The sequence below is a fragment of the Chamaea fasciata genome, unplaced genomic scaffold (genome assembly GCF_029207755.1).
Source record: "Chamaea fasciata isolate MVZ Bird 193981 ecotype frontalis unplaced genomic scaffold, bChaFas1.0.hap1 SCAF_8, whole genome shotgun sequence".
NCBI lineage: Eukaryota > Metazoa > Chordata > Aves > Passeriformes > Sylviidae > Chamaea > Chamaea fasciata.
In genome coordinates, this window is record NW_027094093.1 from 38,832,509 (window position 1) to 38,849,805 (window position 17,297).

The 17,297-nt window shown below is 46.8% G+C and overlaps 1 protein-coding gene across 1 annotated transcript in view; it reads right to left on the bottom strand.

The window, feature by feature from the left end:
• The window catches only part of CCDC148 (coiled-coil domain containing 148), a 51,369-nt gene that overhangs the window by 14,232 nt on the left and 19,840 nt on the right, over window positions 1-17,297 (bottom strand). The window contains exons 10-11 of the mRNA XM_066190503.1: window positions 11,442-11,580; window positions 9,265-9,471 (exon numbers count right to left, since the gene is read on the bottom strand). Of these exons, the coding sequence (XP_066046600.1) occupies window positions 9,265-9,471; window positions 11,442-11,580 (346 nt within the window). The remainder of the gene's footprint in view (window positions 1-9,264; window positions 9,472-11,441; window positions 11,581-17,297) is intronic.

A 17,297-nucleotide genomic window follows, 5' to 3' on the forward strand; every position in this document is an offset into this window, starting at 1 on the left:
CTCCCAGGGCTCTTCTGCTGGTTAGACGTGACCACCTGGTGCTGAATTGCCAGCGTTCCTACAGCTCAAGTGTGCCAAGGAACCTGCTGCATTCATCAGGGTTTCATCTCCTGAGGCAGCATCGTGCAGGTCTGGAGAACAAGAAACCTCCCAAACAATAATTCTGCTTCTCTACAGCAGCAACCTGGGACCACGGAGTGCACGGAAAGAATTAACATGGTACATTGATTGCATTCTTCCGTTCCTAAGAGCTCAAAATCAGAGGAGCATATTTTACTGTGTCAACAGTAAATGTTTTATTTAAATATTTTTTAAAATCCTAGTAGTTAAACTAATATTGAAAATACACTGAAACCTGGCTCTCCCATTGCCTCTTCCACAAAACAGTTTTCATTTTAGCAGTACAAGCACTGCCAACATTAAGTTCTGAAAGTTTTTAATTACAATTGGCATTTCAAGTACATTTCACAGTTCATGTATTATTAGAGGTTTTGCCAAGTGACTTATTAAATTGCTGTGCTGAACAGAATGTATACACACCTTTTTTTCAGTTTATTATTTCAATATCGCATATTACAATAATGTAAAGTGCAGTACAAACTAATTAAAGCAATAAATTAGTTCTTTCACTCCAACATCTGAATAGCAATAATGTATTTACCATTCACCTAATGTTACAGATACAACTCTTTTAAAGAGAAAACAATGCACAATACCGCAGCACCGTGTGAGGTTTTCTCTTCAAGCAGCAATGAGCTATTCTGAACAGACCCTGCAGCTGCCTGTGGTGACACAAGAGGTGGCACCGAGCTCCTCAGCTGGGCACACAGAGCACAGGGCAGCTGCAGCGAGGAGGCAAAGATCCAGCAGGGGCAACAGCAGCCTTTGGAAACAGGAAAAGCTGCACGAGGAACCGAAAGGATGTAAAATCCTGGAGGGAACAGCATCAGAAATGACTACCCAGAGCTCAGATCACTCCGTGCCACACAGACTCACTAAGCTTCTAGAACTCAAATTATAAGCAAGAATTCCCAATAACTGTGTGATAAAGCCAGTACTGTTTGTCATAACCGAAGGCATAAAAGGAAAATCCTCTGGGATCCCCACTCTGATGTTTTCTAGATCATTTTTTCAACCTTATAAAATGACAGAATCTAAATACTCTTCTAGAATCTCCCAGAGTTTTATTAATCTCTGAATCACTTCTGCTTATCTTTCCCTATTTATAGTATGGTTTGCAGAATTTCTTCTTCAAATTGTTCACAACTGATTCTAAGAATCCCTGGGGAAAAAAATTTAGAGGGTCTCTTCAAGAAAAATAACTTCACAAGTGAAGATTCTGCATGGTAGAAGAAACCACAAAAGAGAAGAACCACAAAATTTGGCTAGCCATGGAAGCCCATGGCAGAGCAGAGCCAGGATCACAGGAACACAACAGCTTCAGGTCAGGGCTGCGTGGCCACAAGCAGCAAAATGGGATTATGAGACACCTGGGGATTCAAACACCATTTAAAAGAATTCAGTATTTTAAAACCCCCATGGATAAAGAAAGAAAACACACAAAGGTTGTTGCACGAAGCAGGTGGGAGGTCGCAGTGCGCAGGAGCCAAGCCAAAGCACCATTTCATGCTCCCCAGTGGGGCCAGCACGGGCTGCCTGAGCTCAGTGTCGGACGGCGCATGCCATCTGCACCAAAAACCAGCACAGGTACCAATGGCATTGCTCCTGGTGGCAGAGCTCCATGTCGGGCTCCTGGAGGTGCCCTCGGATCGCAGCACAAGTGCAGCAGCTTCGGGGTCAGTCCAGCAGAGCCCAGCAGCCCCCGAGAACAGGAAAGCAGCTCTGGAAAGGAAGAGCACTGCGTTGCAGGAGACCCAGCATCGCTGCCTCCCCACAGCACTGCTCACCTCAGACTCTCCTGCAGCTGCTCACATCATGCCCAGCAGAGAGACAAAGCTGGGAGTCCAAAAGCACACAGAGAAATGTGCCTGTTCAGATCACCACAGGGATCCCCTGACCACAGCAGCTCTGGTCCTCTCCTCCCCTTCCCAACCTCCCTGCGTCATCACCATCTCCTCTGCTCGGGCTCTGGCTCAATATAGAATTGAGAGTTATCCCATTTATGGCAAGCCAGAGATACCTCTCGATTCTTCCAGATGGAAGCCACAAGGCACAGAGAGGGAAAAATGCCTCTCAATTGCAAATTTGGATTTAAACCACATCAACTATGACATTTTTCCTCCACATTTTTAAAAAAGGGCTGCAGCCTCAGAACGAGTTGGTGACCGAAGGAATTCTGTTTGTAGAGAAAAGGCCATTTTGGAGCTCTGCCTTTCTAGTGTGGTCTGAAAAAGAGGAAAAAGCAAAGCAGATGTAAGAGGTGACTGAGTGATAAGAAGTTATGTGCTGAAGAAATAGCAGGATTGCAACATCAGCCCTTCAGTAAGGATCTTGCTCTCAGTCCAGCCCCTAATGGACGCATCATCTAACAAGGAAAATGACTTTTTTAAATTTGGCAAACTTCATTTCCCCACATGCTTTCTGTCTCCTCTAGAACTGGCCAAACGGAGATCATTACAGGATTAACATGGAAAACTCGTTAAAAGGTGACTTTCCTTGCCAGCAGTGCAGCCTCCTTACTTGTGAGATAACTCAGTCATTCATCCTTCAGACAAAAGCAGCACTTGCTGCTCTGTGTCTCCTGCCTGAGCAACTCCCTGCCATTCTTAAAATCTTTTTAAGAAAATGGGAAGGAAACGTAGAAGAAAAAAAAAAAAAGTTAAAGACCCCAGTCTCCCATAGAAAAGTAAGGATTCAGTCAATTTCTCTCAAGAGTAATGGAAGTTAACCACATAAACCCCCTTGGGTTAAGGGGATAATAAATTCCTTGGATTTAAATATTTTACAAATTAAACAGGACTACAGAAGTCTGTTACAAAACAAACCATTTCTTTTAAGTTGCTAACTGTATGGAAATGTCTATCCAACAACTACTAAAAAAAGTAGTGGACTTCTTTTCAAAAACAAAGGTTTTTTTTCCAAACACACAACCCTGTGCTGCACAAACCTCACGGATTTCCACAGCTCCAGGCAGGGCTTGCTCACCAAGACTGGAGAAGTCACTAGCAAATTGTGCCCCAAGACATCTGACATTGCCAAGGAAACTGAGATGGATAGGAGACCTGCTACTGATGTGCAATTGTATCAGCTGATAATAAAAAAAAAAGGCTTGCACTATTCAAAGCCACCACACACTGAAACATGAAATATTAACAGTGTTATTTCTGGAAATACAATAAGAATAGGAAGTGTATGCGTGTATTCCTAAATGGAAAGCTAATGAGATGGGTGCCTCAGGGTGTGAATGCTAGAGCTTATGAAAGGGAAAAAAGCAGAGTGTACATTGGGAACAGTTCCCTGGAGTCTGAAACATTACAGGGCAGGGGGAGTTCATCCAAACAATGTGAAAAAGCCATCATTTTTTAACTTTGGAGAGCGCATTTTTATCAGCATGGTACCTATCATTTTTCTTTTCTCAGGCGTCAGTAACCTCCTGAACTGCCACAAAGGTTTTGAACGGCCAATACGTCGGGGGCCGCGGGAGGAGGTTGGAGAGGTTCAGGTTTGCACAGGGCTCCCTGTCATTCATCCCCGTCAAGCAGCAACACTCAGCAAGCACCACTGCTGTCCACGTGCTTTGCTCAGGTGCTGCAGGCTCAGAGGTGTCCCGGTGCCCGCGCTCTGTGCCTCGTGGGCTTCATTAAAACCCTGGGGTTCGTTATGTTCGCAGAGCTCAAACCCACGCAAGCTCTGGGCAGCAAACACAAGCCCACGCTCCCGCGGCAGGGGCTGTAGGGCAGCAGCTACTGCAGCAGCAGGGAGAAGGGAACTCCCTGTCCCTGGGCACACAGCCCAGCTCTCCTGTCCTGGCAGGCTCTGTCCGTGTCACTGCGCAGTCCTGACCCCGCGGTCAGCGAACCTCTGACCGCAGCAGGTACCCACATCCACGTGGCGCCAGCAGCAAACTCCTGCGCTGTTAACAGGCGGTGTCTGAAGTCTCCAGTAACTTTCTGCTCTAAAAAGCTGCCCCTTTCTCTCTGAACTGGGGATTCTTCAACCCTGAAAACTCCTGAACAGCACCTGGAATCACAGCCAGACTCCACAGGGTCTCGAATGACAAACAAGAAATGGTAAAAGCTGACAATTTCTGCATCTGACTCGCCTACACAAGCCCTACACGAAGAATTAGAGCAGCATTAGAGCATTTGGCAGTAGGGTAATTAAGAAATAATACATTTACAAGTTTGCTAATCTCAGAAGATAATCTCATTCTGGCTGTGGTTAGAAAAACAATGGAGGTTCACATCCCTAATAGATTTTTGACTGGTACTCTTGAGTAGCTTGTGCTCCACAGGCTGCCTCTCAGAAGTTAAACAAATAAATACCAGAAAAGTGGTTAAAAGTAACTGTTTTGATCATTGACAGAATGTTGTCTTTAGTAATATAAGTGTTTAAATCTGGAAAAGGGATATGAAAGAAAAGCACTCGAGCACAACCCTCAGTCACAACCTGAGGAGGGACACCAGGTACCAGTTCCAGAGAGGAAACTGCTCACAAGGGCTGGGATCAGCACGGATAAAACTTGGGATCCAGAAGAGGAGCAGTGTCAGTTCCCTGGGGCTGACACCACGTCACATCATCTTTGCTCAAGGCTGTGTGTGAGCAGTTTATTTCTCACAGCTTGTCCTTGTAGTTCCCCTCTTTCCTCATGCAGCATTATTGAGAGCATCTTTCTGTTCTTGACAAAGGGAACGGCAACATTTTATTAACATGTGTAACTATTACATAGGCTTAAATATTCACAGTAGGCTGCATTTCTATTTACAACTACTTATCTAAACTGCTTCCTTTAGACACAGAATTCTCTCCTCTAGACCCATCTGCTGTCATATGGAGCAGAGCTCCTTTGATCCTTTACAACTGCAAATTTCGGTGCAGCTTTGCTTGCCTGAGGTGCCACTTTCCTCACTGAAGATCGTTCCCAGAAAACACTGTTAGCAGGAGCTGTCTGCTTGTTGAGTTATCCGTCCTCAAGCAGCTTTAGCTACCACTGGACAATCTGAACTAGATCTGAGAGAAGTGCTTGTCTCAAACCTTCCCCCAGATGTCACAGCTTTGGCAAACCCAGCAGAGAGGTCTCTGAGCAGGTTACAGCCAGGCTGAGCCCTGCCTGCTCCTCTGGCAGCTGAGCCTCTGGGGGCTGGGGGTTCTTTCACTGGGCCTCAGAGCTCACAGATCAGCCCATGCTCTCCTCCCACACACACTGCCGCTCCCAAAACCTGCCATGGCAGCCCAGGGGATCAGCACAAAGCTGTGACAGTGTCCTGGGAGGAATCCAGAGGAACACACTGGGTGCTTGAGCAGAGTGCCCTGGTACAGGGCTCTGCAGGCACCCCAGCCCTGCCCAGGCAGCCCAGGCAAATATCAGAAACGGAGCGGGAGAAGAGTTCAGCAAGAGGTGGGTAGACCAGGAATAACAACATCATGTGATGGAACGCAGGGTACAGGGAGGCAGAGGGGAAACGCTGCTGGAAAGGCAAGCAAGGCAAACGTGCAGAGACAACCTCTGCTAGAGCTTCACATGTACTGTGCATGAGCTTTGTCTGACCCAAAAAACACTGACACAGTGTGTCAGTCTGTGCTGACCTCGGACTATTAAATCCAAGTTTATTACGTTTGGATTGAAAACTTATTACTGAGTCAGAGCTGGCTCATCTTTGATGAATGTTAGAGTCTCAGACACTTGCTCACATCCATTTTGGAGAAATACTGTAGCATCCTACAGTTCACCACAAACATGAGTAGCTATATTTAAAATTTAGGTCATCATAACTTGTATTTTTTATGCCCAACAAATGAATGGGTCAACTCAGTGGTGAATAGACAACGCTTCGGAAAAAGAAAACCATTCTTTAAAGTAGCTTACTATTCAAATATTCATTCTTTTAAGAAGCTTCCTTCAAAATGATAGGATTATAGTCAGAGCACTGGATGTGATACCCCTGCAGATTTTTTTTTAACATTCAGCTGTAATACTCCAATGTTGATCTCTGATAATCACAGCATTTAAACCAGTGACTTGACTACATGCTGAATAGGGAAATACATTTTTTCCTGAGTTTACTGTCACATCCTTTCTTCCAATCCAGGAAAGGAGAAGGAAAGCAGTCTGCAAGATGCTTTCTACAATTCACAATACCCCTGTTAATTCCACCTAATGCTTTTCTTTTCAAAATTAATTTATCTTAGTTTCTGCCAGGATAAGAAACGCAAGAGCTGCTCTCCCAAAATTCACAATGTGTTACAAGAGGTTTTAGCACTGGAATGGGGATTAATCCCGGAGCACAAAACAAGGGAGAGAAGAGATTTAAAGGCAAGCAGGAACACAGCTTCGTGCTGAGGAAGAAAAAGCCCCCACCAAGCAGCACACACAGGAGACCCCACTGCCCTGATATCTGCTGCTGTAGGTCTTCCCTCTAGTCGTCTTTTAAAATCATTTTATATGAAGGTGGAAAGTACCAGATTACAAATATTTTAAGATAGATTCAATAGAAAAATAGCGTTGGAATGCGTGCAGACGCCTCAAGTGAATTTGTGATGTAATACAGCAAGTACTCCAAACCCCAGCTGTGAGGCAGCACCTCCTAATCCTCTGAAAAGATCACTCCTCACTTCATGCCTTTCCTACCTTGTAACATAGAAAATTTTGCTTCTCTGTGTTGGTTAGGAAAAGGAATTTTACAGAGAGAGAATTTGTTTTGCACAGTGTCTGCTCCAGAACCCCGGAGCCACAGACCACGCCAGACCTGAGTGACTCTTGATCACTCATTGAAGTGGAACCCCTCAGGGCTTTATTCGTTTGCTTTCCCAGGGCAAACAGGAATGTTAAAGACATGTACCGGGCACATTTACTCTTCAAGAATGTACAGTGTCTCCTCCCCAGCATTATCCATTCCACATTTTATTTCCTTTAGATGGCTGCCTATGGCCCGCGTGATTCCTTTCACCTGAGCTTCTTGAGTTGTTCCAAAGTTCCTCCTTAGGGACTCTGATTTCTGCTAAGGACACACATTGATCTTCTACAAGATGGAACATGGAATAAAAATTTGAAAGTGCTTTCCCCAAGTAAAAACTCCTATAAATATTAATTTAACTCCTTTGCTGCTTTACTTTTTAATTTTCCTTTGCTGTCAGTCGCAAGGCCTGGAGTCTCACCAATGGCATAGGTGCTTCTAGTGCATTTAAAACAGCTTTAAATCATGTATTCTTTAGCCAGTCTGCTGCCCCTTTGGTTTGTCGTTGACAGAGGAAGAGAACTGTATAAAAGTTGGGTGATACTGTGTGGTTATTGCAGTAACCAAACCAGTCAGATTTTACATCTCTTTCCATGTGTGTCACAGATGGGGTCAACACAAATGCTGTGGCTCTCTCTGGAAGCTGCTGCTGGAATGAAGGAGATCTCTGTCCCTCTGTTGACAGATACAACCTCCTCACCAGCACACCCAGGGTTCCCCTGCAGGTAAATCATTACAGCAACTCCACTGCCCCTCTGCAAGGGGACACAAGTAAGATCTCCTGATACACAACTTACTGAAATGCAAAATGTTCAGTCAATCAATGGCCAAAAAGAAAAGGTGGAAGAACAGCCCTAATCCCTGATTTCCAGTTCCACGCTTTCCCTCAGAGATAGATTCACTTTTTACCCATCTTCTGGATCCCTCTCAGGATGGGTTTTACCTGTGTGAATTGGTACTGGACTGAGTTCCTCTTTACCTGCCAGCAGCTGCTTTCCATGTCCAACACTCTGGAGTCGTAAAGTTCAGAAGTGTATAAAGACGAGTCTGTAAAATGAACTATAACTGGGCAAACTGTGAGTTTTCAAATGCATGTCCTCACCAAACCAAAACAGAATCCATGGATACACTGAGAATCATTTCTCTGAAAATGAGTGAGCTCTGTGCCCAATCTCAGCTTCCGCCCTCCAGCCCTTTCAGCTGAGGAGCTGATCAAAACAAGGTCACAACGATATCCTCCTTTAATGAAAGAAATGTTCCTTTCTCATTCCTCTTTTCTGGGAAACAGGTGACTCGGTTTTGTTCAAATGTTCAACATTTTAGCAAAGATCCCTTTGAAGGTCACCCTTGAAGAGCGTAGGCCTTATAGGTTTAAGTTTCAAACAGTTCCTGGAAACAGGAGGTCAAAATCCAAAAAACTTTCAGACAATGTTCAGTGCATCTGTGAGAATCTTAAACTACATGGAGACAACAAAGTACTCCAAAACCAGCTTGTTACTTCTTGTGGGGAAGAAAAATAAAAGAAACAAAGGGGAAAAAAATGACTCAAACTCACAGCTCAGGAATAATTGGCCCTTCCATCTCTGGTTGTGCAGGTAAGAGACACACAGGCATTCCAGAAAGGAAGGCCCAGGTAAAAAAATCACCAAACATCCCCTCAGCTGCAGAGAACCACTCCTTCCTGCCCCTGGCTCAAGGGAAGGCTGTCAGAGCAGGGTACTCCCCACCTAGTCATGCCCAGACAGTTTCTAACCCCAAAGTGTTTCGATTCAAACCTTCCTACGCCAGGCAGCTCCAGAACACAAGGCAGAAGGGCTTTTGTGTTATTGCTAACTGAAAACCAGCATCAACATCAAAATCCTGCCTCACAGAACAGGTTCTGCTGTGCTTTCCTTCTCTCAGGAAACCTTAATCAAGTGTTTAGGATTTCACTGAATAGTGAGGGCGCAGCAGAGAGAATATTGGTAAAGTGAGAGTAGCACATCATGCATGCTCTCAGATGTTCATTTCTGTGCAAGTCAAAAATCACAGACAGCAGTTTAAACAAATCTTGACATGCCTCTCATGCCCAGAAACAGGATTCCTCCTACAAACACCTGGGGCACGAACATCACAACATCTTGCTCTGGTGTCCAGCCTCCTCCCACTTTATTCGCTTACCAAAACCACACAGGTATTTTTGTTTTCACCTCTTACCACAGTAAATCAGAACACTGTGAACCTTCTGTAACAAGGGTAAACAAGTTAAGAGATCCATTGTTTAATGTGTTAGGAAGCATTCTTAAAATAAATAGAAGGGCAGAAAGATATCCATTATTTATCTGAAAACAGATTAGTGTTAATGTAAAAACTTCATTTTGAACGCATCTGTTAGATAGAGATTTGGTGATGGGTTTATAACTGAACATACCTTTGCTTTCAGGACAGCACAGATCTCCAGTTGCTTCTGCCTGGAGTCAGCCAGCACCACTTCTGCCTCATGAGCAGCAGCAGCTTCAGCAGCAGCTGCCACTGCCCTGAGGACAAAGGCTTTGCTGACCTGAGCCCAGGTTAACAGCAGGGCCCTGCGCTGGCTCCTGATGGAATGGCAATGATCCCGAGCCTTCTCGTGAGCAACCTGAAACAGGAAGGCATTTCAGAAAGGCTTACAAACTACGGGTTAGGAAAATGAGAATTCCGGACACTTTTGCAAACCTGGTGTGTGTTCGATTTAGTTCTTGTATCACCAGTGTTCCCAGGCCCAGGGCACCCTGCCAGGTGCCAGGGATGTCACCATCTCCCGGTGTCCTGGGCAGTGGCACCCTCCGGCACAGCCCTCTGCCGGCACCACAGCATCCTCCTGGCCACAGCTCTTTGTTTGCAATGGGAAGAAATGAAATGCAATGGTCCCTCCCTGCCCTGAAGGACGTCACACACACCTCCAGAGACATTGAGCACTTCCAGCAAGATGAGGCTTTTCCTAGCAAATTCTGATCTGCAGAGAAACGGGGCGCCAATAACAGCAGTTCTACAAAAGCAGTACAGGGGGGAATGAGCTACACTTCATTCCTAGCAGGAAAATTGGAAATAAAACCTTCTAAGTTCACCAAGCAGCACAGTGCCACCACCAGTGCCACCACCTAGCAAAATCAGGGAGTGTTTAATCCAAATTCCACCTGCTTTGGCCTAATTCAGTGAGGTCCATGAGATACTCAAGGTTCAAGCCTTTGGTGGCAGCAGTATCGGCTAAGGCTGCATAGAATGAGGCACTAGAGTCTTGAACCTGCCTCATATCCCCAAAATATATAGGGATGGATGAGATTCTAGAGATGGCTGGCTGCTCACAGGTGTCAAGGGAACCATTCCAGGTGCTAATTCCAGGCCTCTGGAAGGGGAGCAGGGGATACTGGCTCACCTGGAGCCTGGCTCACAGACGTTCCTGTCAGCTCAGGGCTGGCTCGAGCACCTGCCTCGGCAGCTCCCAGTGCCAGGGCTGCTGCCCCAGACTCAGGCTCCTGAAGCCAAGACACTCCTGAGCAAGGCAGGGGCTGCAGAGTTTGCTCCTCCAAGCACAGAGCTCTGCAAGGAGCTGCTGGCACTGAGTGCCTGCCCCTGAGCGCTGTGCACAGAGGGGAGGAGGTGAGGAAGGCTCTGGGCTGCTGTTCCAACTCACACACACATTTTAACAACATACTCTTAGCAGGGTTTTAACACTTCCACAGTTGTCATGCTAATACACACACCAAGAGGTATCAGCACGATGTAGAATTAGGATTTTTAAATTTTAAATGAACCTTCAAAGAAGTAGGGAGACCCATTAACAGTGGCTGAGCTTAAAACATACCTGCATTGTCCAAAGCATTCAGCCCTATTCAGTGCAGGGCAAAATTTCTGAAATCCACCAGAACTTTATTTTTTAGTGAAACTCTGGTTAATTATCAGTATCACTTCACTGTCATTCCTTTGCACTAGACATTCCTCTAACACAGGGAAGTAGACGGTCTAAAAATACAGGCTGAGATAAAAAAAGCCTCCTGCTTTCCTTATGACATCCTGAAGTGTTCTGGCCCTGAAATGGGTTTCTCAATTAGCTGCTATGTGCTTATTCACTGTGGAGTGCAAGAGGAATCAGCAATCAATTTGAAACCATTATGTGTATAAAAATAGCCTCTCCCTTAGAGTGGGAGATAACTTTCCACTCTTCATGCTATATATGTGCCACAGAACAATTAAAATAACTATTCCTAGACAGTGCAACAAGGCTGTACATCCTCATGACAAATAAAAACACCAAGAGAAGCAGAGTGGCATAACACAGCTATAAAACTGTACAGCAGAAGCAATGCTAACAAATTATTTTTGTGAGTTTGGCTGCAAGACTGTGTGGAACTATAAAATCTGCCCAGGACTTGTTTTGAAGAGATGGCAGGTTTTCAAATTCCTGCATTTTGAAAACAGGGATGTTTCTTCTTTACTGTGCAGAATAAAACTTAAAATTAATAGAGTTTAAAATGAAAGAACTTCAATAAACATCCATTCTTTAATACAGTGTTCACTGCGTAGTTTAAGAATTTGTATAATTGAATGAATATGCAAATCAGCACTGACCAGCTCCTGCCTGGATTTGTGGGGAAGATACCTCTGCAGCATATCCAGGTACAAAGTCCTCCTCCTCTGAAGATCACTTGGGTACTGATTGATAACAGTCTGGAAAACCCACTGATCTTCTTCCTTCCAGTCACTGTTCCTACAGGAATGCAAAACAATCCAGCTCAGTATAACTTATCCAGTGAAAAGGAGGGGTCTGGTTCTGGACAGCCCAGCCTTAAGTGGGCTCAGTCCTGATGCTGTAAACTGGATGTTGGGGCAGAGGTGACAAAATTAGATCAAAGAAACAAAGCAAACATACATTGCTTTGCTGACATGACACTGTGTCATCATTTGAGTGAACTGTTCTGTTTCTAATCTGGCTTTTTATTGGGGGCTGTCACTGTGTTTCTCAAACATGCCATGGACAATCAGTGACCCCACAGGGAAAACACAGTGTGAAAAAGAACAGGATGATCACACTCTACCACTGAGCACTAAATGAATGATCAAAAGGGGATGAATGAAGTGGCAATCCTTGCATGCAGCTAAATGAGGATCTAGTTTACCCAACTCCTAACAGCCATAAACTCATCAGCAAGGCATAGCATTCACCATTTTTCAGGGTAGGGGCTGTAGTAATTAGTTTGCACGATTCTGTCTCAGAAAATGAGAGCAGTGAGAAGTCTCATCCATCTGAAGCAACACCACAGGCTGGGATGCAGTTCTACCCTCACTGTGAACTCTTGGCCCTGAAGGGATTAATGTCAGGCTGTCATTGTCAGCTTTAACATCCAAGCAGCAACACTGAGTCAGACCAAAAGGTCTCTCTGGCCCAGTGACCTGGTTTCTGAAGTGACTAAGAGCCCAGGGATAATTAAAAGAAGGCAATCATGAGACTCTACCCACCCCCCAAATTCCTGCTGCCTCCAGCTGCTCCTGGACTCCCCAAGGCAGCAGCCCTGCCTCAGTGCTCCACTGCGTCCAGTGAGGTGCTGGCACAGCCTTGTCCTTATGCAGGCAGAAAGAACGGGTACTTCCCAAAGGGGATTTTTGTGAGAAACTCACGCGTAATTAATACTGGACTAGACTCCACGACCTACCCGTAAAGAAATCAATAACCCTCCTCTGTGAGTCCTGACACACCTCAGGACGGTGACGTCTGAACGTGTCGTTTTAGTGACAGTAGTGAGAGCTCTAAGAGCTGCGATTCTGTCTTGTGATGTTTTACCTTGGATATTTCAGCCCGGGCAGGTTGGTGACCGAACAGAGAGAGATCTGCTGCCTACCAGGATGAGTGAGGCCGAGCGAGACACATCTTGGTCAGGGAGCATCTCTCCTGAGCTGCAGGGCAGGAGCAGCAGGGATGCTGCAGCCCAGGGCCACTCCTCTGCCCCAGCACTCGGGGCAGCTGCCCCAGCTCCTGCCCCTCCATCCCACACCTCATTTATATTCCAGCTAGCCGTGGGTCTCTGCACTGCTCTAAACAAGGAGAAATTTTTGTGGGAGATCCTTTGGGCACCAATCAGCTGGAGGGAGAGCTACAAGTAGTTTATTGTAAGCAGGGACACGCTGACTGCCAATGCCTCGGTTTGTCAGCTGTGCCAAGATTTGTCAGCTGTGCTGAGATTTTGTCAGCTGCTCATAGACAAATAGTGAAAAAAAGAAAAATAAAACAACCCAGCATGACCCAGCCCAGCACATTCATAGCCACCAAACACATGGAGAATTTCAACATATCCTGCTGACTGACCCTGAGATGTCACCTCACTTACACCCCTGTAAAATTCCAGAAAGGAATATCTCATCTAAAACAACTCTGAAAAGCGCCAACACATTTGACACGAATATTTAAGGTATTATCAAATTTCTGCAGTGCCAAGATATTGACAAACACTTTCCAGGCTGAATGCCTGACCCAAATGTTAAATGTGGAGCCTGCTTTCCGTGCATTCAGCATCGCAGGGAGCCCAGCACAATCTCTGTTTTGTTCAGAGCTGAGACACAGCAATTGTCTCACGCAGCAGCCCCGAGGCAGCTGCTGCCGCTGAAGCAGATTTGCCGGCACTAATCCCCGGCTGTGCCCGCTCCGAGGAGCGCAAACAGCCCCGGGGAAGCTCCCCGCGCCCGCTGTGAGCCCCGGGGGACGGCGCCGGGCACCGGCAATGGGCACCGGCAATGGGCACTGCCACCGGGCACCGGGCACCGGCACCGGGCACCGGCAATGGGCACCGGCAATGGGCACTGCCACCGGGCACCGGGCACCGGCACCGGGCACCGGCAATGGGCACCGGCAATGGGCACCGGGCACTGGCACCGGCACCGGGCACCGGGCACCGGCAATGGGCACCAGGCACCGGCACCGGCAATGGGCACCAGGCACCGGCACCGGCAATGGGCACCGGCAATGGGCACCGGCACCGGGCACCGGCAATGGGCACCGGCAATGGGCACCGGCAATGGGCACCGGGCACCGGCACCGGGCACCGGCAATGGGCACTGGGCACCGGGCACCGGCAATGGGCACCGGCACCGGGCACCGGCAATGGACACCAGCAATGGGCACCGGGCACCGGCACCGGGCACCAGGCACCGGGCACCAGCAATGGGCACCGGCAATGGGCACCGGCAATGGGCACCGGCAATGGGCACCGGCAATGGGCTCCGGGCACCGGCAACGCTGCCTGTCCTCGGCAGGCACTCACGGTGACACACACAGTGCCACACACCATGCCACTGTGCCACACACACAGTGCCACCGTGACACACAGACACAGTGCCACCATCACACACACAGTGCCACCATGACACACAGACACAGTGCCACCGTGACACACACAGTGCCACCGTGACACACACACAGTGCCACCGTGACACACACACACAGTGCCACCATCACACACACACACAGTGCCACCGTGACACACACAGTGCCACCGTGACACACACAGTGCCACCGTGACACACAGACACAGTGCCACCATCGCACACACAGTGCCACCATGACACACAGACACAGTGCCACCGTGACACACACAGTGCCACTGTGACACACACACAGTGCCACCGTGACACACACACACAGTGCCACCATCACACACACACACAGTGCCACCATGACACACACAGTGCCACCGTGACACACACACAGTGCCACCGTGACACACACACACACAGTGCCACCGTGACACACACACAGTGCCACCGTGACACACACACACACACACACTGTGCCACCATCACACACACACACAGTGCCACCATCACACACACACACAGTGCCACCGTGACACACACACAGTGCCACCGTGACACACACACACACACACACTGTGCCACCATCACACACACACACAGTGCCACCATCACACACACACACAGTGCCACCGTGACACACACACACACACACACAGTGCCACCATCACACACACACACAGTGCCACCATCACACACACACACAGTGCCACCGTGACACACAGACACAGTGCCACCGTGACACACACACACACACAGTGCCACCATCACACACACAGTGCCACCGTGACACACACACACAGTGCCACCGTGACACACACAGTGCCACCGTGACACACACAGTGCCACCGTGACACACACACACAGTGCCACCATCTCACACACACACACACACAGTGCCACCGTGACACACACACACACACACACAGAGTGCCACTGTGCCACCACATGCGACGTCAAGCCCCCGGTGTTGATGCTGGCATTGCCACTGTTGCAGCAGGAACACCGCGGTGAAAGAGGAGCTGCATTTCCTGGACCCTGCCGTGCCCTCCCATTCCTGTGAAAGGAGCTGCAGAGGATGCAGTGCTGAGTCTGCAATACTCCATTCACCCTTCCGTGAATTAAATAATTCAGACATCCTTGGAAATTGTGGAAAAAAATACAATAGTGCTTAGAGAATCGTTCTAACACACATCAATCCAAGTCCGCAATTTGTGGGATAGCTCAGGACCTGGGTATTTTCCAAACACAAAAATGTGTGATTTAGCAACATCAAAAGAAATTAAATCAGATTATAAAATGTTATAATCCTGTAGAAGGCTTGAAAAAACCCCCAGGCTCTTCTTCCATTTCTAAAAGCAATGACTACTGCAATGTGCATTCTAGTGTGAATGAAAATCACACAGAATTGACCAGACCAGAACATTATCTTATTCTAAAGTTTCCTTTTTGAACATTCTCTGTACATTTTCCAAATTCCCTGTTCCAGACAGTCTGAACTGTTGAAAAAAATGGACTGTGCAATGCCAGAGCAGGATTAGCTGAAGGTTTGTTTACTGTACATTCAGCATATGATGGCAGAGGAAGTGAAGTGGCCAAGTGACCCAGCTGAAGTGACCAAGTTATCACGTTATCATAGAATCACGTGCTACTGAGCAACTTCTCAAATCACAGAAATAAGAAAAAACTGTGCTGCAGGAGGATGTTTGGTCTCTCTGGGTACAGAGCAACGACAGTAACTGCAAAGGCTTCGTTAAGGGTGTGCTAATCAGTAGAGCACAGGGGAGACACCAAGGTCAAGGACCTGTCACTCCATTTCTGACAGCATTATCTGCGCCTGCGGGATCACAGTTAGCATGATGAATTATAGAATACTTCAATCACGAGGCTGCGTCTTTGCAAACTCACAGAATATCTCCATGCAAATTAGACAATATAAATGTAAGAAGTGAGTTGAGTCTTTTACAAACCTGTGCCTTGGAAGGAGGCAATGCTGGAAGAACAAAGTCTTTCTTTTTTTAAAATTGAAAACTCATTTTTAATGCTGTTGTGGATAAAATCATTGGAACATAAATGAGCAATACATTAAAGATTCGGAGACCAGAAGGCAAACAGAAGTCCCCACGGTCTAGTTTTAAGTAAAAAGCCCGAGATGATTGCTGATGGTTCATTAATGGTTCCCTCCGTTTCCAGTTCTCAGCACTGCACACTGGCCCTGCAGCCTCTCTCGGCTCCCAGCACATTCCTGCCCCAGCACCAGCCTGTCCCCAGCTACATCCACTGCTTTTTTCCCACCTAGAGCTCACAACCTCCTTCCTTCAAAGTGCCACCGCACATGTGTTCAGGCTACTACTGATTCTCTTTCCATCGCAAATATGACATTTTATCTTTAAGTCCCAATATGAATTAATTACTGGTGCAAAATTAGCTACCTCCAGGCCTAAACTCACACCTGGCCTATGTTCAGTGAAAATACTACAGCAGATCTTTGCTCCATTTTCAGAAATTATTTTGTCTATATCCACATCTGTCCATTGTTCAGTATCACACATGCTGTGTGAATCGAGGATTTCAATTTATGAATTTTCATCAAAATTGTGTTGATCATAAACTTTCACACAGTTTTGATTAAAATCACTAGAAAGACTTTGAACACATTTAGCGATTTAGCATTTTTCACAGGTTTTCTCATTGAGGTTGTTAAAACCTCCGTAAGAGAAACTATAACAAATTATCAGAGAGGGCAGCAGCAGAACTGCTTAAATTTGCCATTTGTGGCTTCAGGTATGCTATAAATACAGGATAAATCAAAACAATTTTCAATAAGTATCACGTTCTAACAGCTAGGATGCTCCAGCAATAACACAGAGGTATCAGGTAACACAGGAAGAACATACAGAATATTTGTACGATCTGTACAAAATAGAAGTGGACGATCACATGTTCTATGGCACCCAGCATCTTTAGCCTGTTCCTGCCCACCAAACTCATTCAGCAGCAGGGGCAGAACAAACACTGCACTGTATGTGTACACAGAAAACAGACTTGGAGGCAACGCATGACTGTTTCACCAAAGAAATTCAGGGACTTTCCTGTTGTCCCCAGTTTCTCCTGCCCAGGTTT